At 38.1% G+C, this 25204-nt stretch overlaps 1 protein-coding gene across 1 annotated transcript in view; it reads left to right on the top strand.

Annotated features, from left to right (window-relative positions):
* Positions 1–23027, top strand: part of GRV2 (DNAJ heat shock N-terminal domain-containing protein) — a 58306-nt gene extending 35279 nt beyond the window's left edge. The window contains exons 12-23 of the mRNA XM_086418512.1: positions 425–919; positions 6040–6263; positions 6348–6692; positions 7382–7676; positions 15172–15618; positions 15807–16152; positions 16248–16591; positions 17143–17610; positions 17869–17993; positions 19500–19623; positions 21213–21281; positions 22578–23027. Of these exons, the coding sequence (XP_086274638.1) occupies positions 425–919; positions 6040–6263; positions 6348–6692; positions 7382–7676; positions 15172–15618; positions 15807–16152; positions 16248–16591; positions 17143–17610; positions 17869–17993; positions 19500–19623; positions 21213–21281; positions 22578–22751 (3456 nt within the window). The 3' untranslated portion in view covers positions 22752–23027. The remainder of the gene's footprint in view (positions 1–424; positions 920–6039; positions 6264–6347; positions 6693–7381; positions 7677–15171; positions 15619–15806; positions 16153–16247; positions 16592–17142; positions 17611–17868; positions 17994–19499; positions 19624–21212; positions 21282–22577) is intronic.
* Positions 23028–25204: the final 2177 nt, after the last annotated feature.

The following is a 25204-nucleotide window of genomic DNA, read 5'->3' as shown; positions in this document are numbered from 1 at the left end:
CTGATCCGACCGAATCAGTAATTCGGTTGGTCAGGTTAGATAATTTTGGACCGTTCAACTTTATTTTTTGCTATATTTCTTGTCTAATTACTATATTCTTCAATTTTACCATTATAATTCTATTCTTTTATAAGAATTCATGTTGTCCTAAAATACTAAAAAAAGATATTTTGAAAAAAATATAATTTTCAAATCAATATATCATTCAGATCTAGGCGGATATAGGGATGGATTTGTATCCGACCCATATCCGGCTCGGATCAAGGGACATCAACCCATATTTATTCAGATCTACTCCAAGGGTCCAAACCTGCTAAATTCGGATCACTCTGATTTTGGATAAAATCTGACCCATTTTATACCCTATTTCTGCACCAATAAATTTTCCACCGTTCTTCCATTTGTAATTTTTTTTTTCTATCAGGTTCTGCAACATCTTGGTGATTTTCCTCAGAAATTATCTCAGCACTGCCATTCATTGTATGATTATGCTCCTATGCCACCAGTGACATATCCAGAGCTAAGAGATGAAATGTGGTGCCACCGATATTACCTTCGAAACTTGTGTGATGAAATTCGATTTCCAAATTGGCCGATCGTTGAGCATGTAGAATTTTTACAATCACTATTAGCAATGTGGCGAGAAGAATTAACACGACGACCTATGGATCTTTCTGAAGAAGAAGCTTGCAAAATTCTGGAAATATCCCTGGAAGATGTTTCAGGTGAGAATGCTGAAAGAAAGAATTCTGCTGAAATGGATGTGGAGATCTCTAGCACATCTAAGCAGATTGAGAACATTGATGAGGAAAAACTTAAGCGACAATACAGGAAACTTGCAATGAGGTACCATCCTGACAAAAATCCGGAAGGGAGGGAGAAGTTTCTTGCTGTACAGAAGGCTTATGAGCGCTTGCAGGTATACAGTTGTATGTATATGAATGATGTGATTTAGATTTCATGAACAATGTTCCTTATACATTGTATATTAAGAGTTTGAGAAGGAGAATAGAAGAAGATATTAGAGAAACGTGGGAGGAGTTGAATTAACTCTAACCCTGCACAATATATTATGTATCATGACCAAATAACAAACGAAAGAAAAAGACAATATTGCCTCTACTAATAATAACTTGTTATTCCTAGCTTGTTAAAAACATAATCAACCCTACTCGAACTCAATGAATTAATAAACAAATTAGCAAATTGATCTTTAGACTTATGTTGGTTTGAGGCGGTGCTGGTCGCCCTATTAACTTGAGGAAGAGTAAAATCTATGCAATTGGTGATGTTCTAGATATTGAAGCTTGGGCTGATTTCATGGGATGTCAAGTTGAATCCTTTCCTCTTTCGTATTTAGGTTTTCCTTTGGGAGTGGCCTACAAAATTTCCTTGCCTTGGGAGATGATAGTGGAAAGGGTTAGGAAAATGTTAGTCTCGTGGAAATCATAGTATCTTTCGAAAAGGGGGGGGGGGGGGGGAGTTGACTTTGATTAGGAGCACTTTACTGAGCATTCCGATTCATTTTTTGTCGCTTTGTACCTTACCCAATAAGATTGAATCTCAAATAGATAAGCTGGTTAAGGACTTCTTATGGAATGATAGGTGTGGAAACCATAAGCTTCACCTGGTTAATTGGAAGGTAGTGTGCTAGCCAAGGAAGTTGGGGGGTCTTGGGATTAGAAGGTTGAGTTCTGTTAACAAAGCATTATTGGGGAAGTGGTATTGGCGTTTCGGGATTGAAAAAGAGGAACTTTGGAAGAAATTGGTAGTCGCTAAGTTAAGACCCGTTTGGTTGGGAGTGTAGTGTGGAGAGCCATTTCTATGTTGGGTGTTACCTTGAGTGGGCACGTTCGGTATGAAGTGGGAAGAGGGGATTGTACTCATTTCTAGGAGGACCTATGGTGTAGCGATACTCCCTTATACTTTCTATTCCCTGGCCTATGTTCCTTATCCTTAAGGAAAAGATTGTTTGTCTCTCTGCCTTTTTGATTCCTAATGAGGGGTGAGTTGTGGGATCTTGGGTTTAGAAGAAGATTGAACGATTTGGTAGATTGAGGATGCAATTTCTATCATTGAATTGCTTCACTCAACGGGTCTTTCGCTAGATAGGGAGGATCGCCGGATTTGGAAAGTTAGTTCAGATGATTGTTTCTTGGTGAACTCTCTATACTTGATTCTCGAAGGTAATCAAGGTGTGTTTCCCTTCTTTCATTTGGTCTTCTAAGGCCCTTTTTAAGGTTTTTTTTTTCCCTTGTGGTTGGCATCATGGAACAAATTTCCTATGATTAATCTTCTTAGGCATAGAGGTTTTTTTTGATTAATTATTGTTGCCTGTGAAAAAGAAATGGTGATTTTGTGGATCATGTTTTCATGCGTTGTATGGTGGCTTTTCTGGTTTGGTCTTATTTCTTCTCCCTGTTTAATGTGTCTTGGTGTCTCCCTGGTTTGCTTGTCTCTTTTCTGTTTGGTTGGGAATCACCACCCTTTGGTGGTAGTTGGTAGATTGTTTGGAAATTAATTCCATTTGCAATTTGTTGGGGTTTGTGGTTAGAGAGAATGCGCGTACTTTCGATGGAGTGGAGAAGAATTTGCAAGAGCTCATTTTCAATATTCTTGGTTTTCTTTTTTTTTGGTGCAAGTAATTTAAGGTGTTTAGTGGTTTCTCTTTTGGAAACTTCTTGTTTAGATGGGAGAATGTAATTAGGGAGTGAGTGTCCTTTGTTGCTTGTTGTTTTTTGTTTGTTGTTTGTTGTTCCCTTCTTTGAGGACTTCTTGTCCTTGTTTCAATGAAATTTAACTTATCAAAAAAAATCTTCAGATTTCACATAGAGAGTTGCAATTTCACCATTCAGGAGTTTATCACGAACAAAGTGACAATAAACTTCAATATGTTTCGTCCTCTCTTGAAACACATGATTAGAAAGCCATGTGCATGGATGCTTGGTTATCACAAAAAGAGACTCATAGGTAATTATATTGTAAAAAAATTGAAGGAAAGTGTCTCAATCAGGTTAGCTCATAAGACGTGTGTGACATAACTCTGTATTCAATCTCAACACTAGATTTAGCAACAGTTGGTTGTTTCTTGCTTTTCCATGTCATAAGATTACCTCCCAAGAATGTTCAATACCCTATGGTGAATCTCCTATCTAAATGAGAACTTGCCCAATCTACATTCTTGTATCATTCTATACGAGTATGACCATTTGACTTGTATAACAAACCACGTCCTAAGGAACTCTTCAATTACCTAACATTATGCTGCAATGCTACCCGATGCGGTATTTTGGGAGCTTCCCTAAATCGATTAACAATACTCACAACAAATGAAATGTCCGATGTGGTAATGATGAGGTAGTTCAACTTCCCAACAAGTCTCCTATACCTACTAGGATCATAAAAAAGATCTCCCTAATCAATAGTCAAGTTCTGTTTTGGATCCATGTGAGAATCCATAAGTTTAGATCCAAGTAAACAAGTTTCATTTAATAATCTAGGGTATACTTATTTTGTGAGAGACTGATACCACCAATTGAATGTGTAATTTCAATACCAAGAAAGTGTCTTAGCTTTACCCAAATCTTTAGTATAAAACTTTTGTTGTAAAAAAGACATTAACTTCTCAATCCTAACAACATCAGTGCCGGTCAATACAGTCTCATCCACATGTACAACCAGAAGAATATACCCAGAGGTGGAGTAGGAATGAAAAGTAGAGTAGTCTGTCTAACACCTTGACAACTCAAGCTCAAGAACCTCATTGTTGAAATTGCCAAACCATTCTTGTGGGGATTGTTTCAAATCATAGAGCATTTTTTTGAGCTTTCATACTTTACCAACCTCCCTCTAAATAACAAACCTAGGTGGTTGCTGCATATACACATCTTCCTGTAAATCACCATGTGAAAATGCATTCTTACATCAAGTTGGTACAAGGACCAACTAGACATAGCAATTAAATAAATAATAACACGAACGGAAGCAATCATAACTACTGGAAAAAAGTCTTAGTGTTAGTTTATTGTATGTCCATCAAGGCCACAATGGGTACATTTATGGGTTCCACGACTTCCCCTGGAATCTCTACCACCACCCTTACCACTTTTACTACCATGACCCCCTTGATCACCATGAGTACCATAACCATGGCTTCTTCGATCTCTAGAAACTACAAAAGTTGATCGATTACCACTAACATTGTCACTATTTGATAATGTGGCTCTCTTAAGTTGAGAGAAAACATCTGTAAGAAATGGAAGCTCCTGACTATCTAGGATCTTAGATTTAACTATCTTGCACTCTACTCGAAGAGAAGAGAGGATTCGAATGACATCCATATGTTCCTTCTGTTTTTGCATCATGTGGATATCACTAGTAATAGTTTGGTATTGGTTAAATTCTTCATGTATTCGCATCATAGAGGAAAAAACTTGCTCTATGGTCTGTGTGAGCTTATAATTCTGGGTAATATACTAGGGGTAATAAGTTATTATTAGTAGGGGTAATATTTTCTTTTTCTTTCTTTTGTTATTTGATCTAGAATTCATGTATCTATTCCCGTATATCCTTTACAGTGTCAAACATAAAATTTGCATTGATTTGCGGTTCCATACCGTTTTACAACCATGCCACAATCTGAGCATCTTCTTTCTCCCATACATCTATCACATTCAGATCTTTGGGAGTCGGTTTATTTGTCAACAGGTGACTGCATTTTCCTTTTGCCTTCAAAAACACCTCTATTGTTTTAGACCACTGCTTGTAATTGCTTCCATTGAGTCTGATGGAAGTCATCTGAAGCCCTACAAGGTCTTGAAAAATCCCCATATTCGTTTTTTGCTCCATAAATCAACTCGAAAACATAGTAAAATTGCTTTACAATTTTTTGGCGCTTCCCCCACAATTGCTTCCACGAGAAGCCCTCAGAGGTTTTCAAATATTTTTGTGAACGATTTTCTACTGTGGAAAATCTTTCCGTCACGAATTCCTTATAACCATGATCTACGAAAAACCTCCAAAAAAAATTGAGAGAGCTCTCACCTAGTGAAATCTCCCCACCCAAAAAACTGCAGGAAACTATCTTGATGAAATTGTACAGGCTAGAAGAGGTTGAGAAACTGATATGAGGGCTCAAAAAAACTCAAACACTGCTCCGAATACCTTTCACTACACCGGAGAACCACCAAACTTACCCAAAAATAGTACCAACCGTTAAAACTTCTTAGATCTGCTCACATAAGGATTTGCCTACAATCACAATCACAATTACAATCGTACCTCCACATGGAGGATTAAATAAGAACTCTTCATTAACCTTAATCATTTCAAGAATAATCTGACTTTCGTACTGTAACAGGCTGTGATTATATGATATCTAACACTCCCCCTCAAGCTAGAAAATATATATCATATAATCACAACTTGGTACACTTACGAATCAACCGAGTAGTAAAAATAAGAAAAGAAATTAAAACATAAAGATTCAAACTCTTATGATGTGTTCTGATATCATGTAGATAAGAGTTTGAGTAGGAGAATAGAAGAAGATATTAGAGAAACGTTGGAGGTGTTGAATTAACTCCAACCCTAGCCGCACAATGTATTATATATCATAACCAAATAACAGAAGAAAGAAAAAGAAAATATTACCCCTTCTAATAATAACTAATTACTCCTAATATATATCATGATTTCCAAATCATATAACCAGCTTTACAATAATAGTTTTTTTCCTAAATAATCAAACATCTTATGACCAAAATAGCTCATCTTGACTATAAATGACTACTAGAAATGTATTGCATGTGTACATGAGCATATGTACATATGAAAGGAATCACTTTTTTCTTTCTTGTAGGAAAATCAAAACCCTTTATCATCATCATCATCATCATCATCTGAGCAATTAAAATACTGCGGTTGTACAACTTCTAGAATGAAATACACATCCCTCTCATTCTCTCCTGAGCAATTAAAATATATATTCATCTCAGTTGTAGTTTTTCTAAAACATAACCCTTTATGATATGTTTACAGGCTACCATGCAAGGATTACAAGGCCCCCAACTTTGGAGGTTGTTGCTTTTACTGAAGGGACAGTGTATATTATACAGGCGATACGGGGATATTTTGGAGCCTTTTAAATATGCTGGCTATCCAATGTTGCTTAATGCTGTAACTGTGGATAAGGATGACAACAATTTTCTTTCTGCTGATAGAGTGCCTCTCCTTGTTGCAGCCTCAGAGCTCATATGGCTGACGTAAGTGCCCCTGCCAGCAATTCTTGTTCTAAATTGATTTAGAATCTGTGAGCCTCACTCTTCTATGTTTCTCTGTCATTTCAGGTGTGCATCTTCTTCTTTGAATGGTGAAGAACTTGTGAGGGATGGTGGTATACCACTTCTTGCTACCCTTCTCTCTCGTTGCATGTGTGTTGTTCAGCCTACTACTCCTGCGAGTGAATCTTCTGCCATCATTGTTACAAATGTGATGCGGACATTTTCTGTGTTGAGTCGGTTTGAGAGTGTCAGAGTTGAGATCCTGAAGTTTGGGGGACTAGTTGAGGATATTGTGCATTGTATTGAACTGGAGCTTGTGCCTGCAGCTGTCGATGCTTCCCTTCAAACTGTTTCTCATGTTTCTGTATCATCTGATTTGCAGAATGATTTACTAAAGGCTGGCATTTTATGGTACTTGCTACCCTTTCCCAGTTTTCTCACTTCAAAGTTCCAATTTTTTTTTTTTTTTCCTTATAATGCAGTAGGTGATTTTAAAAGCTTGCTTCTTTGTGCTGTAAACTTTGTTGTTTTTTCAGTTTTAGTTTTCCTTTCAGTTAGCATCCAGATGTTGGTTTCTAGCAGGGGTGGAGCCAGGATTTTCTTGTAGAGAGGGCAAACTTTGTTGCCCAATAATGTTGAAAAACTTGTAAATGAGTGGTTTTGAGTTGAAAATTCAAGGGGTTTTTTCTTAGAGGTTGAAGAAAAGGGCATTTAGGTCATTTGTCAGTAGTCTATGAGATAAGACCTAAGTCAAAGGGGCAATGTCATCAGTGGGGTGAGGGCTACCAAATACTGACCAAATAGAAGGGTTCTAATAAAACCAAAAACTTGAGTGGGTGGGGGCAACCGCCAAAAATTTTCTAACGTGGGGGCAAACTGAAAATATATCAAATTTTCAGTAGGTCAAGGTAATTTCCTAAAGAAATTTGTGGGGGTAAGTGCCCCATTGTAAATCCGCTCCTGGTTTGTAGAATTCCATAATCTACCGTTTTTTTGGACAACTAATAACCTCCCATACGTTCATCATTGGGGATCTTATAATGCTTATGATAGCAATTCTTTTCCTCTTTCATGGTATTAAACTTGTTTTTTTTTCCCAGGTACCTTTTACCATTATTACTTCAGTATGACTCAACTGCCGAGGGAGCTGATGTGATGGAAGCACATGGTGTTGGTGCTAGTGTGCAGATAACTAAAAATTTGCTTGCTGTCAGAGCATTTCAGGCTCTGTCTAGGCTTAGTGGATTTTGCACTGACGGAATTTCAACACCTTATAACCAGGCCGCAGCCAATTCCCTCAGGGCTTTACTTACTCCTAAGCTTGCCAACATGTTAAAGGATCAAATACCCAAGGGCCTCTTGTCTAGCTTGAATGCAAACTTGGAGACCCCAGAGGTAAATGCCTGAGCTTCTCAATTTATGCTACTTTTCCACCATGTATTCTTCATCATCTATGTCGGATCAGCAACATGATCTCATTTTGCCTCAACTCCATCTTGACCCGTATCTTTACTCAAGGCATATCTCTTTATCTTCTCTCCCTACCTCCATCCATGCCATTTCCATCCTTCTCTTTGCCTTTTAGGTATTTGGACTAGCACCAAGACACCCCTCACCTGTACTGTTATTTGTTGTCAGCTTTCGTTTATTTTATTTCCTATTGTGGCTATTCTTAAATTTCCTTGAATGTACTCATTTCATTAGTCATTTTCTTTCCATTCATCCGTCTCAGTTTCTTCTTCTCTACTATGCTCATTCTATGAACATGCTTCCTAGCTGCTTAGCATTTGGCTCATAAAGCTTAACTGGTATTATTGTTGTCTTGATTGGTACACATACTAAGACTCTTGAAGCACCCATCTTTGTTCTCCACCCAACACTAATTGAATGGACCACATCCTCAGAAATACCTTCTTTCTGAATAAGTTGAACATAAATACTGCAAGTGGTCTGTTTGTTGGTATTTTTTCCCGTCAATCTTTTATCTTTTATATGAGTACATATTTTATTATAAGCTATGAAGAAATATAAGGAAACCAAGGAGGTCAAGAGGACTAACCAAGGAAAGAGAAGAAGTTATATTGTCCAGCTATCTTAATTCTTAATTAGTGTCTTATCCATAATATCTCCTTGGCCTACTTAAAAATCTTAGTTTCTAAGTTCTCTCTTCTTAGTTCTAGTTTTAAAGCTTTACCTTACCTAGTTTTGTTGACAAGTAGTACATCATCAAAGCCTTATCCCAAGAGATCTTTCCTTGAATATGAGCTATTAATTTTTATAGTCATGTCTGTACCATTTTGTTTTAAGAAATCATATCACTTAACTAAGATAATTTTGGTATTATGTGGCTTTTTTTAAGTAAAATATATTAATGAGGGCAATTGGAGATGACCAACTACAGTCGCAAAAAGAACACAAAAGTGGCCCAACAAAAATTTTAGGATGGTTATCCTTTTTGCGCTAAAAAATTGTGATTTGTTTGAATTTCCTTGCTTACCTCGATAAACACAATACATATCTCAGAGAGAAAGTGAATTGGTCTAAGCCCATTTGCACTATGTTGGGGTTTCGGAAGTTCATTTGCCCTATATGTGCAAATCGAAATCGGGCAGATTTTTACCCGGAGTAGAGCATAAACCTAAAAAAAAAAATTGCCTATCCTAAATAATTTTCCTCAAGAGCGGTGGCAACCTGTTTGTAAGTTAGCACCCTTAGCCTCATCCTCAAGTCCTTTAGTTTCTTAGTATGACCAGAGTTGAGGATATGATTAAAGGGTACACTTGGAGATCATAGCTTTAGTTGTGATTTAGACTCTCACATCTACTTTTTCTTCTGTTTTTATTGCAGGTTTTCCTTCACCTTTCTAGAAAAATCTTCTTTTTTACGATCCGAGAAAAAGGTTTTCAGATATTCCTTTCATATACAGAATAATGTCATTAAAAAAAATAGTCTCAATTGAAGATTAGAGAGAAAAAGTTATTAGATTGATTAGCCCTAATTAGGCTATATAAGTATTACATAAGAGAAAGAAGTGAAAAGACTAAACTAACCCTACAGACTTATTTAACACTCCCCCTCAAGTTGGTGCGTGGATATCAACAATGCCCAACTTGGACAAGACATCTTCAAAGGAGGTTTTACTAACACCTTTAGTAAGAACATCAGCAAGTTGTTGAGAGGTAGGGACAAAGGGAGTACAAATCTGTCCAGAAACTATTTTTTCTCTAATGAAATGACGATCAACTTCTATGTGCTTCGTTCTGTCATGCTGAACCGGATTTGCAGCTATGTTAATAGCTGATTTATTATCGCAATATAGTAAGAAGGGGACCGGCACAGGAAGACATAAATCAGCTAGTAAGATTTTGAGCCACAACAACTCACATATTCCAAGTGCCATGGCTCTGTATTCTGACTCAGCACTTGATCGAGAAACCACATCCTGCTTCTTACTACGCCAAGTTACCAAGTTACCACCAACTTTAGTACAATACCCAGAAGTAGACCGTCTATCAGTCACTGAACCAGCATAATCTGCATCTGTCCATGCCTCAATGCGAAGATGACCATGATTGTTGAATAAAATACCTCGACCAGGACATCCCTTAAGGTATCTAAGAATACGATAAACAGCAGCAAGATGAGATGTTCGAGGCGAGTGCATAAACTGACTTACAACACTAACAGCATAGGCAATGTCGGGGCGAGTCATAGACAAGTAGATCAATTTTCCCACAAGACGCTGATATTGGCCAATATCGGACACACACTCCCCCTCAGAATCAGCCAACCTGTGATTCTGCTCAATAGGAGTATCAGCTGGACGAGATCCAAGCTGACCAGAGGCACTGAGTAAGTCAAGAACATACTTACGCTGAGAAATAAATATACCAGACCGGGACCGGGCAACCTCAATACCCAGAAAATAGCGAAGATGTCCAAGGTCCTTAATCTCAAATTGACGTCCTAAGTAAGTTTTGACCTCGGTAAGGCCATCGGCATCATCTCCAGTAAGAACAATATCATCCACATACACAATCAGAGCAACAGTTTTGCCTCGGGAGTGACGCAAGAACAAGGTGTGATCAGCAGAACTCTGATGGAAACCAAACTGATGCATGGCCTTAGTGAAGCGCTCAGACCAAGCACGAGGAGACTGCTTCAGACCATAAAGAGACCGGCGAAGACGACAAACATGTGCAGGAGAAGCAGAAGAAAGAAACCCAGGAGGTTGGACCATATAGGCTTCTTCTTGAAGATCACCATTGAGAAAAGCATTCTTGACATCTAACTGAAAAAGAGGCCATCCTCGGATAGCAGCAACAGAAAGGAGAACGCGAATGGTGGTCATCTTGGCAACCGGAGCAAAAGTTTCCTGATAATCAATCCCATAAGTCTGAGCATAACCTTTGGCCACCAGACGGGCCTTATAACGAGCAATGGAACCATCCGGATTATGCTTAAGCGTGAATACCCAACGACAACCCACAGCTTTCCTTCCAGACGGAAGAGGCACAATTTCCCAAGTTTGAGTCTTTTCAAGAGCAGTCAACTCATCAATCATAGCTGCGCGCCACTCAGGATGAGCAATAGCATCTGCAACAGTAGTAGGAAGAGAAACAGCGGAAACAGAAGCAAGAAAACTCCGATAGGAGGGTGATAGTGCAGAGTCAGATATATAATTTGAAATGGGATAAGTACAAGTGCGCTTACCCTTACGAGTGGCAATAGGACGATCATCACAGGGAACAGACGGAGGCGGAGCTGGAGGCGAGGAGGCAAGCTGGTCGGACATAGAAGTGATGATAGTATCACGTGGACGTCGAGAGTAAACCTGCAATGGAGGAGAGGACGAACTGACGGGGGGTGGAGAGGGAGGAACAGGCAGGGGAAGGGGAAATAAAGAAGGAAAAAGATCATCAGGTGAACCTAAAGGAAACCACTCAGATTGAATGCCAACGGACCCATTATAATAAGGAGTATGCTCAAAAAAAGAAACATCGCGAGAAATGAAACGTCGTCGAGAAGGAGGATGGTAACAACGGTATCCTTTCTGGGTAGAGGAATAACCCAAAAAGATACATTTGACGGCCTTAGGGTCAAGTTTAGAACGATTTTGGTCAAGAATTTGAACAAAACAGACACACCCAAAAACACGCGGAGGAAGTGGAAACACGGGACGATCTGGAGAGAGCTTAGAGAGGGGTGTGACAAACTGAAGAACACTGGAGGGGGTCCGATTAATAAGGTAAACAGCAGTAAGAACTGCATCAGCCCAATAGGATTGGGGCACGTTCATGCCAATCGAAATGGCACGGGCTAACTCTAGAATATGGCGATTTTTTCTTTCTGATCGGCCGTTCTGCTGAGGGGTCTTAACATTGGACATTTGATGCTCAATGCCAGACTCTAAACAAAGTTTCAAGACCTCACTATAAGTGTACTCAGTACCATGATCAGAACGGAAGGTCTTGATGGTACGACCAAATTGGGTTTGAACCATAGCAAGAAATTGCTTAAAGATCCCATAAACCTCACTCTTGTGTTTCATAAGATAAACCCAAGTGGTACGACTGTGATCATCAATGAACAAGACAAAATAGCGAAAACCAAGAGTGGATATGACGGGGGAAGGACCCCACACATCAGAATGAATTAAGTCAAACATAGCAGGTGTAGTAGGATTCATACTAATAGGATAAGAAGAACGCACATGTTTAGCTAATTGACAAGTTTCACAAGAAAAATCAAGCACATTGTTATTATTAAATAAATTAGGGAACATGTGTTTCAAATATCCAAAAGAAATATGGCCTAAGCGTAAATGCCAACGCATTACAAGAGCCTTATTAGATTGACTACTAATACTACTAAGCTGAAGAGCAGAATGGGTGCTAGGGGAATCGGGAACATCCAGGAGATACAATCCATTCACTTCACGTCCAGTGCCAATCGTCCTCTTCGACTCCAGATCCTGAAAGACACAATGAGAAGAATAAAAGGTTACACTGCAGTTCAAATTTTTGGTAAGACTACTAACGGATACCAGGTTAGTAGTAAGTTGAGGAACATGTAGTGTGTTAGTTAAGGATAAAGAGGATGTAACAGGTAAAAGACCTTGACCAACTATGGAAGACAAAGAACCATCAGCCAGGCGAACCTTGCGATGACCAGAGCAAACACTATAGGTTTGAAATAGGGAGGACATACCGGTCATGTTATCTGAGGCACCAGAATCAATGATCCATGGTGAAGAAGTGGTGGAAACACTGTTTGCAGATGCAAAGGTACCTGAGTGAGCGAAGGTAGAAACCGGCTGAGATGAAGTCTCTATCTGATTGAAGAATTTTCTGAACTTGTCAAGCTCGGCTTGGGATAGAGATACCGAGTCTGATGAGGATGTAGTAACTGAAAGAGGTGTTGAATCAGTAGTCGACTGAGAAACTATATGAGCTGAAGATCGTTGAGACTGTTTACGTTGCTGATTAGGATGACCATGAAGTGCATAACATCGAGCCTTCACATGACCTAACTTTCCACAATGATCACACTTATGTCGTTGACGGGTAGGCATAGACCCACTGGGGGGTTGTGTAGAAGATAAGCGAGTAAACATAGCAGAATGATCCCCTGAAGAATGAGGTAGGACAGCTGCACGACGACTCTCATCCGCTAAGACATATGAATAAGCAGTCTGTAGCGACGGAAAAGGATCCATACCCAATAAATGAACTCGCGCATACTCAAATTCGTCCCGGAGACCCGCTAGAAACTGAAAAACCCGATTCTTATCCAGAATTGACGAATATAATGTCTCATCAAGGGGGTCCTTCCAAGCATAGGATGAGGAATAGAAAGTCAGCTCTTCCCACCGAGCACGTAGCTGTGAGATATAAGTGGTAACTGAAGAGTCTCCTTGGGAAAGACGAGAAATCTCACGCTCCAAATTGAAGATTCTGACATTATTCTGACGTTGTGAGTAAATACTCTTTGCGGAATCCCATATCTGTTTTGCTGTAGAGGAAAACATAAAACCAGCCGCAATGTGTGGTTGCATAGAAGTAACCAACCAAGAACGGACCATAGAATCATTAGCAAACCAATGGGAGTAAGAACTGTCAGTCTGTGCAGGTTGTTTGTCTGTCCCAGTGAGGTAGCCGATTTTCCCTTTTCCACCAATGAACATTTCAACTGATCTTGCCCAAAGGAGATAATTAGGACCATCTAATTTTACGGTAGTGATCTGAATACCTGGAAAATCGGTTGAGTTAGAGGGAAGACCACCGATCCATTACTATTACCAGTGATTGAGGAAGAAGACGTCTCGGAAGCCATCAAAGATTAGATGTGCTTTAGTTTGAAAAAGAAACTGATCGCAGCACCCTAAAGGTGGCAATACACGATCGTAAGAGGCGTGGAAGATGATTAAACACTGTTGTATGTGACCCAAACAACCATCAAATCAATGGTAGGACACCAAGGAGTGGTTCTGCCGTTGTCGTAAGCCTCAACTAGGGGTCCAGGTGCTGTTATGTGCCCCAGAACTTCCCAAACAGCAACCTGCTGTTGATGTACCCCACTAACGATGGCCTGACAGCCACAAAAAACTAGCAACTGTCGTTGCTGCAGCCTCTTAAACAGCACCTGCTGTTGCCGCAGCTCAATAACCAGCCAACTGCTGTTGCCGCAGCCCACCAGACATGCACCTGCTGTTGCCGCAGCCCACTAAACAGCCAACTGCTGTTGCTGCAACCCAAGAAACAGCATCTGGAGTGATCGCAGCCTCCCGAGAATAAATCTGCAATGATCGCAGCCTCCAAAATAAGGTCTGCTGTGATCGTAAACCACAAACTGCACCTCTGCAGTGATTGTAGGTGTTTGCAGCCTCCAACACAGGGTCTGCTGTGATCGTGAGACCCAACTGCACCTCTGCAGTTGCTGTGGAAGTCAAACAGCACTGCTGCTGCTGTCGTGGAAGTCAAACAGCACTTCTACTGCTGTCGTGGAAATCAAACAGCACTGCTGCTGCTGTCGTGGAAGCCAAACAGCACTTCTGCTGCTGTCGTGAATGACAAACAGCACCTCTGCTGTTATCGTTGATGACAAACCAACACTATACTATCATGCTGTTGTTATTGTTAACTCCAAACAACAACCTTGCTGATAGAACAGCCTGATCACAGGCTTCAAACAGATCTAGAACCCCTATCGCATGATGCGATTAGGTGTAGAGTGGAGGAGAACCCCCGTAGGGGTGATGGGGATTGAAGACGAGAAGTGTGGAGGTGATTTAAGAAGGAGGAAGATGATGAAGGTGTAGCAGACGAAGCAGTAGTTGAGATCGAGAGAGCCTTGCTCTGGTACCAAATTGAAGATTAGAGAGAAAAAGTTATTAGATTGATTAGCCCTAATTAGGCTATATAAGTATTACATAAGAGAAAGAAGTGAAAAGACTAAACTAACCCTACAGACTTATTTAACAGTCTCCTACGATTATTTTCCTGGATTTCAATTGTTCTATTGTTTTCAGAAGATACCATTTTGAGGACTTCAAGTTCAGATGAGAGGATATGATTTAAGGGTACATTGTTTTCTTTCTTTTTTTTTGGTGGGGTTGGGGATGTGGAGTCATCGGGTCATAGGTTTAATTAGGACATTATGACTCTCACATCCTCATTTTCCTCTATTTTCATCGTGGGTCCCTTCCTTTCTACGAAAATTCTCTTGTACTGATCCAAGAAAAAATACTTCTGCTATATTCCATTTGTAGGTAGATAATGTCATGAAAAAGATAGTTTTCTTCCATTGTCTTCGTAGATATTATTTAGTGTTAACTGCTTTAATTCTAGTTTGGATGTTGAAATTTAGTTTTTATTGGTTCTGGGTGCAGATTATTTGGAATTCATCAACCCGTGCAGAACTGCTAAAATTTGTTGATCAGCAGCGTGTAAACCAAGGTCCTGATGGTTCATATGACTTGAAAGAGTCACATGCCTTTACATATGAAGCACTATCAAAAGAGCTCCATGTTGGCAATGTGTACTTGAAAGTATATAATGATCAACCAGAATATGAGATAAGTGAGCCAGAAACTTTCTGTGTTGCCCTCATTGATTTCATATCAGGTCTAGTGCACAATCGATATGCTACAAATTCTGATGTTCAGATTCAATCTAATCTCAATGGTTCATCCTTGGAGTCACCCAAAATTCAGAATGGTACAGTTGATAGAACTGGGCCTGAACAACCTGATTCTTCAGCGGTTTGTGAGGAAGCAACAAGCAAGGAGGACCTGGAATTGGTTAAGAACCTTCAAATTGGATTGACTTCTCTTCTGGTACGTTACTTGCTTGTCTTACTGTAATTTTTATTGAGAGATTCTATTGCCACACCAACTTTTGCTAATGCCACCCTAATTCAGATGTAAATCACCAACCATCTTGAGGTGGCATTAGTAGAAGTTGGTGTGGCAATATCAGCTATCTTTTTATTTTTTGCTGATATTTTATTTTTGTTTTTTTGCAGAATTTACTGACAAGTAACCCAAATCTAGCTGCCATATTTTCTACCAAAGAACAGCTAGTACCACTTTTTGAATGTTTTTCTGTGCCCATTGCATCAGAAAGTAATATTCATAAACTATGCCTCAGTGTACTTTCACTCTTAACGACCTATGCCCCTTGCTTGGAAGCTATGGTTGCAGATCGTACAAGTCTTCTCCTTTTATTACAAATGTTACACGATGCCCCTAGTTGTCGGGAAGGGGCTCTTCATGTTCTTTATGCCTTGGCAAGCACACCGGAGCTTTCATGGGCTGCTGCCAAGCATGGTGGAGTTGTTTACATTCTTGAACTTCTTTTGCCTTTGCAAGGTAAAGCTTCTTCCCTTATTTTGTCTGTATTGCAGTTTAATTTTTCCAAAAGAGAGATGATTTCTGTTTCTCACACGAGAGTTGTTCTTCTGCAGAAGAAATTTCTTTACAGCAAAGAGCAGCAGCGGCATCTTTGTTGGGAAAGCTTGTTGGGCAGCCAATGCATGGGCCTAGAGTGGCTATTACATTAGCAAGGTTTCTTCCAGATGGCTTAGTATCTGCTATCAGGGACGGGCCTGGGGAAGCTGTGGTTGCTGCTCTTGAACAGACAACTGAAACACCAGAACTTGTATGGACCCCTGCAATGGCTGCATCTTTATCTGCTCAAATTTCTACCATGGCCTCGGACCTCTATCGTGAACAGATGAAAGGCCGTGTTGTTGATTGGGATGTACCTGAGCAAGCAACAGGTCAACAGGAAATGAGAGATGAGCCACAAGTATGATCCTATATTCTCTACCATTTTTGTAGGGATTAAAACGGGCCGGGTTCGGGCCGGATCTATGTATATCGATATCCAAAATTTTATTTGGATCTATATCCAAATCCGACTCAGATCCTAACACCTGAACCATTTTGCTTTCCCTAAGTCCAGATCTGACCCAACCGAATTACTTAATTCATGTCGGATAATTTTGGACAGTTCAACATTTATTTGCTATATTGCTTTTCTAATTGTTATACTATTCTACTTTACTATAATTATTTTATTTCACAAGAATTCATGTTATATTAAAGTAGTAGAAAAAAGATATTTTCAAAAACATAAAAATATGATTTTTGAAGCAATATGTCATTCGGATCTAGGGTCAAGGGACATCAATCCCTATTCGACCCATTTTTTCGGGTCTAATCCTACAGTCCAAACCCTCTAAATTCGGATTCAGATCACTCAGATTTTGGATAAAATCTGACCCATTTATGCACTAGATTTTTTGCATATGAAGTGGTCTTAGCACTCTATGATTTCATGTTTCCATGGCAATGCAGGTTGGAGGGATTTATGTAAGGCTTTTCCTCAAAGACCCTAAGTTTCCATTAAGAAATCCAAAGAGATTCTTAGAAGGACTATTGGATCAGTATGTTTCTTCCATTGCTGCCACACATTATGACATGCAAACTGTTGACCCTGAGCTCCCTTTGCTTCTTTCTGCTGCATTGGTGTCCTTGTTGCGAGTACACCCTGCACTTGCTGATCATGTTGGATACCTTGGCTACATTCCCAAACTTGTTGCTGCAATGGCATATGAAGGTAGACGAGAAACAATGGCCTCTGGGGAGACAAAAAATGGTAACCATGTGGATGAGATTCATGAAACGGATGATGGAAAAACAGAGTCTAATACACAAACTCCACAAGAACGTGTTCGTCTTAGTTGTCTGCGTGTCCTGCATCAACTTGCAGCTAGTACAACTTGTGCGGAATCCATGGCGGCAACTAGTGTGGGAACCCCTCAGGTATAAAGGTTTGCTGTGCATAGACATGTTTAAGTGTTTTCAGTCAAAAGCATTTTTAAGAAGACTGTAAAAGCATTTTTTAAGTACTTTTTTCAAATGTATAATGATATCTTTCTTGTCATATAAGAAGACTAAAAGTATTTTTCAGTATTTGTTTAAATTTGAAACACCATGTAGTGCTAAATTTAATGGTGGCATGTTGCATTATGTTAGTTGCATGATTTACATCCACTGATTTATACTTTGCTTTACTTCCAGGTTGTTCCATTGCTAATGAAAGCTATAGGATGGCAAGGTGGAAGCATACTGGCTCTTGAGACACTAAAGCGTGTCGTTGTTGCTGGAAATCGTGCTAGAGATGCACTTGTTGCACAAGGACTGAAGTGAGTAACTTTATATCATAATTTTATTTGCCTGTCCAAATGTTGATTCAACTCACTGAATTTATGTCTCATCTATTTGGCGTGATGGCCAGCCCAATTCTTTTGGGATGAGGCATTGATGGTAATGATTTATCTGGCTTGATGGTTGTACCGGCCATCCAATACATGCACAAGGTGTTGAAATATAGCAGTGCTGATATGTGCATGTAAAACAAATACAATTTGATATCCAGAAATAAGAACATCTAAATTCCTTTCATATGGGTATAGTAATTTAGGCTATAGGGGATACTTATACAAACAACAAAAAGTGAAACTTCTACTTCTACATGCAATGAATATGGTTGAATTGAGGATGTTCAGAAGGACGAATTGCAATAGTAGAAAGATAAGGTTAGAAATAAGTGCATTCAAGTGAACATAGGAGTAGCTCCAATGGGATAATAAGATGAAGGGAGGTGGTTGAAATGGTTAGGAGTAGCTCCAACAGGGATTAAGATTAGAAAAAAAGAAGAAAAAGATAGTAGTGATGCTTTTTAGCACTTAGTTTGTGGGAGGCTAGGTATTCTTTGAAGTCTTGGATACTTATCTGTAAGATGGTTCACGTTAGTAATATTTTGTTAGCATCATTCCTCATTTTCTATTCTGAACTCAGTTGAGAAGTAAATAGATAGATGGGAAGAGACTCAATATGGAATGATAATGTTGGATCTCCTAAAGTTCACCTTGTTGATTGGTAGTGCATTTGCTCCACCCAGGAAAGGCTGTGAGAAAGAACATTGTTGGATGTTCTTAAAACAGTGAGAAGTGTCAGCATAATCCCACATCGCCTAGGTACTCTTGGGTTGTGCCATGTATAAAGCAGGGGCAACCCTCTCCTTGCATACCGGTTTTCAGGGATGAGTTAGGCCCATGGACTTTAACATGGTATCAGAGCTGGTATACCTCAGGGATGGCTCAGGTTAGTATCTCCAGCCCTGTGTGGAGGGGGGGGGGGGGGGGGGGGGGGGGGGAGACCAGGAGAGCTGAGTGTATCCAGCCCTGGCGCTGAGGGGGAGTGTTAGCATAGTCCCAAATCACCTAAGTACTCTTGGGTTGTTCAATTTATAAAGCGGGGCAACTCTCTCCTTGCAAGCCTGTTTTCAGGGATGAGTTAGGCCCATGGACTTTAACAAGAAGAAGATAGAAAAGGACATGGATTGAGGTATTGAACTGTATATAATGGCGCCATTGAATTTTAATGGAAGATGTGGGATTTATTGGGTGGAGAAATAGATTTGTTCGTTGGGATAAGCAGGATTTATGATGATAACATCGATTTCCTTGACAATTTATATATATATTTTGAAGCGTTATGGTTTACCCATTGCCCTATGATTATCAACGTGTTTAGCTTCTTAGAATAGTCGTGCTTCTTTAAGAGAATGTAAGTCATACCATATAATGGTTGTCAAATATGTTCAACTTTTGCTAACGATTGTGGAGTAAATTACATGAATTATGTAGGGTTGGTCTTGTTGAAGTACTTCTTGGCCTTCTTGATTGGAGAGCTGGAGGAAGGAATGGACTTTGCTCTCAAATGAAATGGAATGAATCTGAGGCTTCTGTTGGGCGAGTACTTGCAATTGAGGTATATTTTCTGGTTTATTCTTTTATAATTTTAATTATCATATGTGATTTAGAGTTTAAATTTAAGACATATGATCAAAATGAACTATGTTTCTTTTAATTCTCAAATAAGTTAACTGTTGTATGTGCACAGAGTTAAATCATTTTATGCATTTAGCGGAACATATCCTTCTTGACATTCATTATTTAGTGAAATGGAAGCAATGAGGAAAAAAAAAAAATTCTTCTGGTATCACAGGTACTCAAAGGCGGATATTCTTGACTTGGTCAAGGGCTTGAATTTTGCTTACTGTAGTCATACTTCAAAGTGCTGATAGCCATGCTAGTTCATTGGCCAATGATGGTGAACTGGGCAATTTTGTAGTCAGCAATTATTTCATAATTTTCCTATCTTGATAGATTTCTTTATTTTTTGGGACAAACTAATAACAATGAACTCATTTTGATTTTTTTCTAGATTGGTGGCTATTAGGTTATGGTTTCAATTTGTTTCCGGAATATTGAAGGAGATTTGGTAGGTACACTTATCGGAAAAATATATATATAAAGAAAAAAAAAAAAGGGAGATTTGGTAGGTGAAGAGAACAACTTATATTATTCATACAACCATAAAATAAATTCATAGCTAGGGAAAATAAGCATTTTGAAGATTAAAAAAGAGAGAATGTACACAGGATGTCGTACATTCTAAGGAGAAAGATGAAAGAATATAAACAATGAAAGCACATGCAGAAGAAATGGAGGATTGGGTGCAGCAAATGTCATATCGTTAAATGATGAACAAAGGTATTTAGTTCGGAACTCCAAAACATAGTCACCAAGTCAGCATTCGGGAATAAATCAGCAACTGAAAAATTCGAAAATCCCACTAAAATTGGGGAAAAAAAAAAAAAAACAGAACTGGAAGATTGAACTCATTATAATTTTTTTTCTAGATTGGTAGCTATATATGTTTTGGTTTAAATTTGTTTCAGAATTGTTGAAGGAGATTTGGTAGGTACCCATCAGAAAACAAACAGGAGATTTGGTAGGTGAAAAGAAAACATATGCAATAGAATCATAAATAAATTCATAGCTAGGGAAAAAGAGCATTTTGAAGAAAAAAAAAATGTACACAGGAAGTTGTGCTTTCTAAGGAGAAAGACGAAACAATCTAAACAATGAAAGCAAGGCAGAAGAAATGGAAGATTGGTTTCACAAACTTCCTATATCGTTAAATGATGAACAAAGGTATTTAGATGGGAACTCTAAAGGACAGCAACAACTGAGATCATTCTGTGAATCAATTTCTTGAGTGGGATTGAGTATCCAAGCTTCAGAAATGCCAAGCACTTAAACTTTGTAGATTTATTTATGTCAACGATATGGAAAACAATGCCTAACGTAGTGATTGCCAAGGATGCCTCTTACAAAGTTGTAAGAGATAATGTCCTTCGTACTACAAGTGCACATTCATGAGACAGGAGCTTTTACTGAGTTTCTCTTGATTTTACAATTTAATATGGAAATGTGAAAGTTGGAAATAGTCGTGTACACTTGTAAGAAATTGATTTATGTTAAGAGTTTATACCGCTCGAATTGTTGATGCAGGTCTTGCATGCATTTGCAGCTGAAGGAGCACATTGTACTAAAGTTCGTGACATACTGAATGCTTCTGACGTAAGTCCTTACTGTTTATTTCTTCTAACTTGACTCTCGTATACTGTGGTTTATACACAAGACTCAAATGTTTTTGCTTAGAAGGTCTCAAACTTTTAAAGCTGTCCATTCTGAAGGTTTTTATTACAAATGCACTTTTATGTTGTCCATTCTTAGTACTGACAATTAGTAATTCCCTTCTTATCAAGGAATCTGTGTTCTAGGGCACTCTCTCTTTTTCTTGGACAAGTGACCAAACAATTTATTCATGGTGTACACAAGATTGGGAAAATCATTCCCATCATAAAAAAGGAACTAAATACAGATACAATAGAGCCTACAGGTCTTTTGTTTCATGAATGTCTTTCCAACGGAGTTTCTTCCATTTACACTACACTACGCCTGCACCGCCCCCACCCCCCCCCCCCCCCCCCCCCCCTCAAAATAAAAAAATAAAAAATAATAATAATAATAATTTAATAATAAATATATCAATATCTATATCTATCTATCTATCTATCTATATATATCAAATAAATAAATAGAAGTGTTCTACGAATATTTGGGCTAAACTTTCGAAGTCCTTCTGTATGCTTTCCATTGTATATACCCAAAAAAAAATCATAGGGAGGCCAAACACTCATGGGGGTAATAGAGAAAGAGTGCTGATAATATGACGTGGTTTTGGCGCAAGCCCTCGATGCTAACTGACATGTTTGCTCACAGCCCAACAAACGTTTGATATGTGGCACGAATGACATCAGCAATAGAGAGAGCTTCTCTCCTTGTCCACTGCCCACATATTTATTTTTTCAGATTTCAAATCTTAAAAAGGGTCGTTGGGCCCACATTGATTATCACATTTACAATCCAACAACACAGCCTTCCGGATTTCATGAAAATTTTTATATTCAAAAAAATATATTTTGTTTTTCGAGCTTGATCCAAGGTGTTGAAAATGGACAGCCAGTGAGCACCCAAATTTAAAAATAAAATTCAACGGTGAAAAATAGCTTTTTTTTTTTATTATAAAAAAGTTCATATAATTTTGTCCTCGACAACTCCATTGCATCAGATCATGTTTTTGAGTTTTACAAGGTGGTCAATTATTTTACTATGGGCTGGAGAGAGAAAAGGGCATCAGGGGCATTAACCAAAAACTGTGTCATAGTATCAAAATTCATAGAGAAATAAGAATCTCGACATAACCCCACCACTTCAGTCAATGAATAATTATGTTCTCTGTTCTTACTTATGGTAGACGCCCTTGATTGTTGTCTTAGGAATCTTTGACTAAAAGACTAATCCATTTTTCAGGTGTGGAGTGCTTATAAAGATCAAAAGCATGATCTTTTCCTTCCTTCAAATGCTCAATCTGCTGCTGCTGGAGTTGCTGGTCTTATTGAGAATTCTTCATCCAGATTCACATATTCCCTTACAGCTCCACCGCCACAACCTTCTCTGGTGAGACCCCCTACTTCAACTACCTAGACAAATAGGAGGTGGACCAGCTTCCACAATGGCAACCTTGAAGAAATTTCACGATATATCGATCTGTATAGTATGTACAGTCTTTTCAACTCCTTTTTTCCTTCTCCCCTTTATATTCCTTTGGTTTGCTTTATAAGTTGAAGTACGTGAAAAGAAAAAGAAAAAACAATGATGTCATATATAGCTTAATTCCTTTCCATGTAAAGTAAACCTCAGATTTTGTACATCTTGGCTCAATTGTATGAACCAAATAAGTGAGGTTGTTTTGGGTTTCAAGTTCTGAGTAACTTTTCTTCGAAACACTTACGTGGAGTTGAGCCTTTATATATTTGGGATTTCAACACGTTGCTACAGCCGTTGTATATGTTTGGTCATCCTATGGTGAGACCTTCACTATGGTAACCTTGGGATTACTTTGGGAGAACGTAACTTTTAAAAAATAAAAAATAGAGCGTAGTTTTATTAGATGATTATATTCAAACTTTTCAACTTTTAGAAGTGAGAAAAGACTACATTTTTTCAAGTGTACTTGGGGCTCTTGAGAGCAATTCCAATGCACTTGCCATCCCCTCTAAACTGCCCTTTTGGAGAGTTAAATCCAAAATGTGTCACCAATCCATTCTCATGATTTAAATGTTGAATGTGCCCTAATCGTTCAAATTCATCATTTTCATAAATAAATAAATAAAAATGGATTTTCGACATCACAATTGAGTTTAGGAGACTCCATTCTTATGTAAAGGAAAAAAGCCATTATCAAAGGTTTTTACAAGCTTTTTAAAGACAGTAGAAAATTATGATTTTTTCAATTTTTTTTGCTTCCTTTATTTATAAAAATCAATTAAAGATGGTTATTTTGGTTTGAAATCATCTAGACAAGTTTTTATGTCAAGTTTTTAGTCAATCTTTATGTGTTCTAGTCGGAAAATCTTGAAAAAACAAAAAACGAGTGGGTTCTACGACATTGAAATTAATATTTTTTATTATCAAGTTCGACAATTTTAAAAATTGCCAGAGTTCAATAACGCTAAAAATTGCTGAGTTTAACAAAAAAAAAAAATATTGAACTCAATAATAAATAAAAAACAGTGAGCTCGACATTTATAAGTGGTGAGTTCGACAATAAAAAGGCTAACCTCGATAATAAACAAAAAGTGGTCGACTCGACAATAATAAGTGGTTAGTTCGATAATAAAAATGTTGACCTTTACAATAAATAAAAATTGGTAAGCTCAACAATAGAAGTGGTGATCTCGATAATAACAATTGACCATTAAGAAGAAAAATAGTTTACTAAATGGATTATTAACGACAGTTCAAAATTCAAGGATTATTAAAAAAGATAACCCTCCACCATGGGCCTTTAAGTATTTTTTTTTCATGATTTTATGCACTCCCTCTCAATTCGAGTTTGACCCTATTGACCTTGCTCCATTTTTTATATCAAAAGTTACATTCAAAATGATGAAACATGACAAATTTGATGAAACGTGATAGATTTAGAGTCTCTAACTTGTTACGTATTTTTTACCAATTCGAAGTCTGAATGAATTTTGTTTCGTAAAATATGAATTTATTCTCATCTGAATCAATTTGATAATCGAAATTTTTTGCTTTACTTTGATAAGTGAGTCAAAAGTCATTGGTAAAATAATAATGGGTAAGTGGAATAAACATAGAAAAGACTCATTTTTTATTGTTGCATCTCAAATTAATTATATTTAATTTGTTTGCAGTTACTACACATCATATTATAAAATACAAGTTAGACTGCCAATGGTTGTATTGTTCTCTAAATATTTTACTGCTAATGGTAATAAAGCTTTTGTTATAGTTAACCCCACTTCTGATTTTAGAGCTATCAACCCATTCTACATTAACAAAGACCACATCAAGCTTCGAGACTATTCTACCTTCATCTTGCTTTGCTGCTCTCTTAGCTTTAAGATCATGAACCTCAGCCAAACGAAACATACAATAGCCTCATATGCTATTTTTAAGGAGATTATTGTATGAAAACCTTCTTGATAGAGGTAACCACAATGAGGTTCCCGTAAGAATCCAAGGGAGATGGATAACTAGTTTGAATATATTTGAAAAGCTCTAAATAAGCTTGGAACCAATGAGATAGAAGATTAAAGATTTAAAATCTCCTCTCAAGACAATGTTTGACCCAAGAAAAACTTATTTTAAGGATATTTTGAGACATTCAATGTTTACAGATCCAAAGAATAAGAAAAACCTTGTCGAAAAACTGATCTTTTCTACCCCTCTTTTATACAATTAGGTTGTTTCTTCCCATGACACAAAAGATGAACAAAGAAACGGATAATCAAACAATATCAATTTTTTTTGAAAAACAATATCAAATAAGGCTACAATTCATGAAGACCACTGGTTGGGACTGTGAGAAGACATGGCTTTTCTGAACGTCTTCTTGTCCTGCTTAGGAG

This window comes from Akebia trifoliata, chromosome 12, assembly GCF_017979445.1.
Source record: "Akebia trifoliata isolate Shusen 1 chromosome 12, ASM1797944v1, whole genome shotgun sequence".
Classification (NCBI taxonomy): domain Eukaryota; kingdom Viridiplantae; phylum Streptophyta; class Magnoliopsida; order Ranunculales; family Lardizabalaceae; genus Akebia; species Akebia trifoliata.
This window is presented reverse-complemented; position numbering and strand designations above follow the sequence as displayed.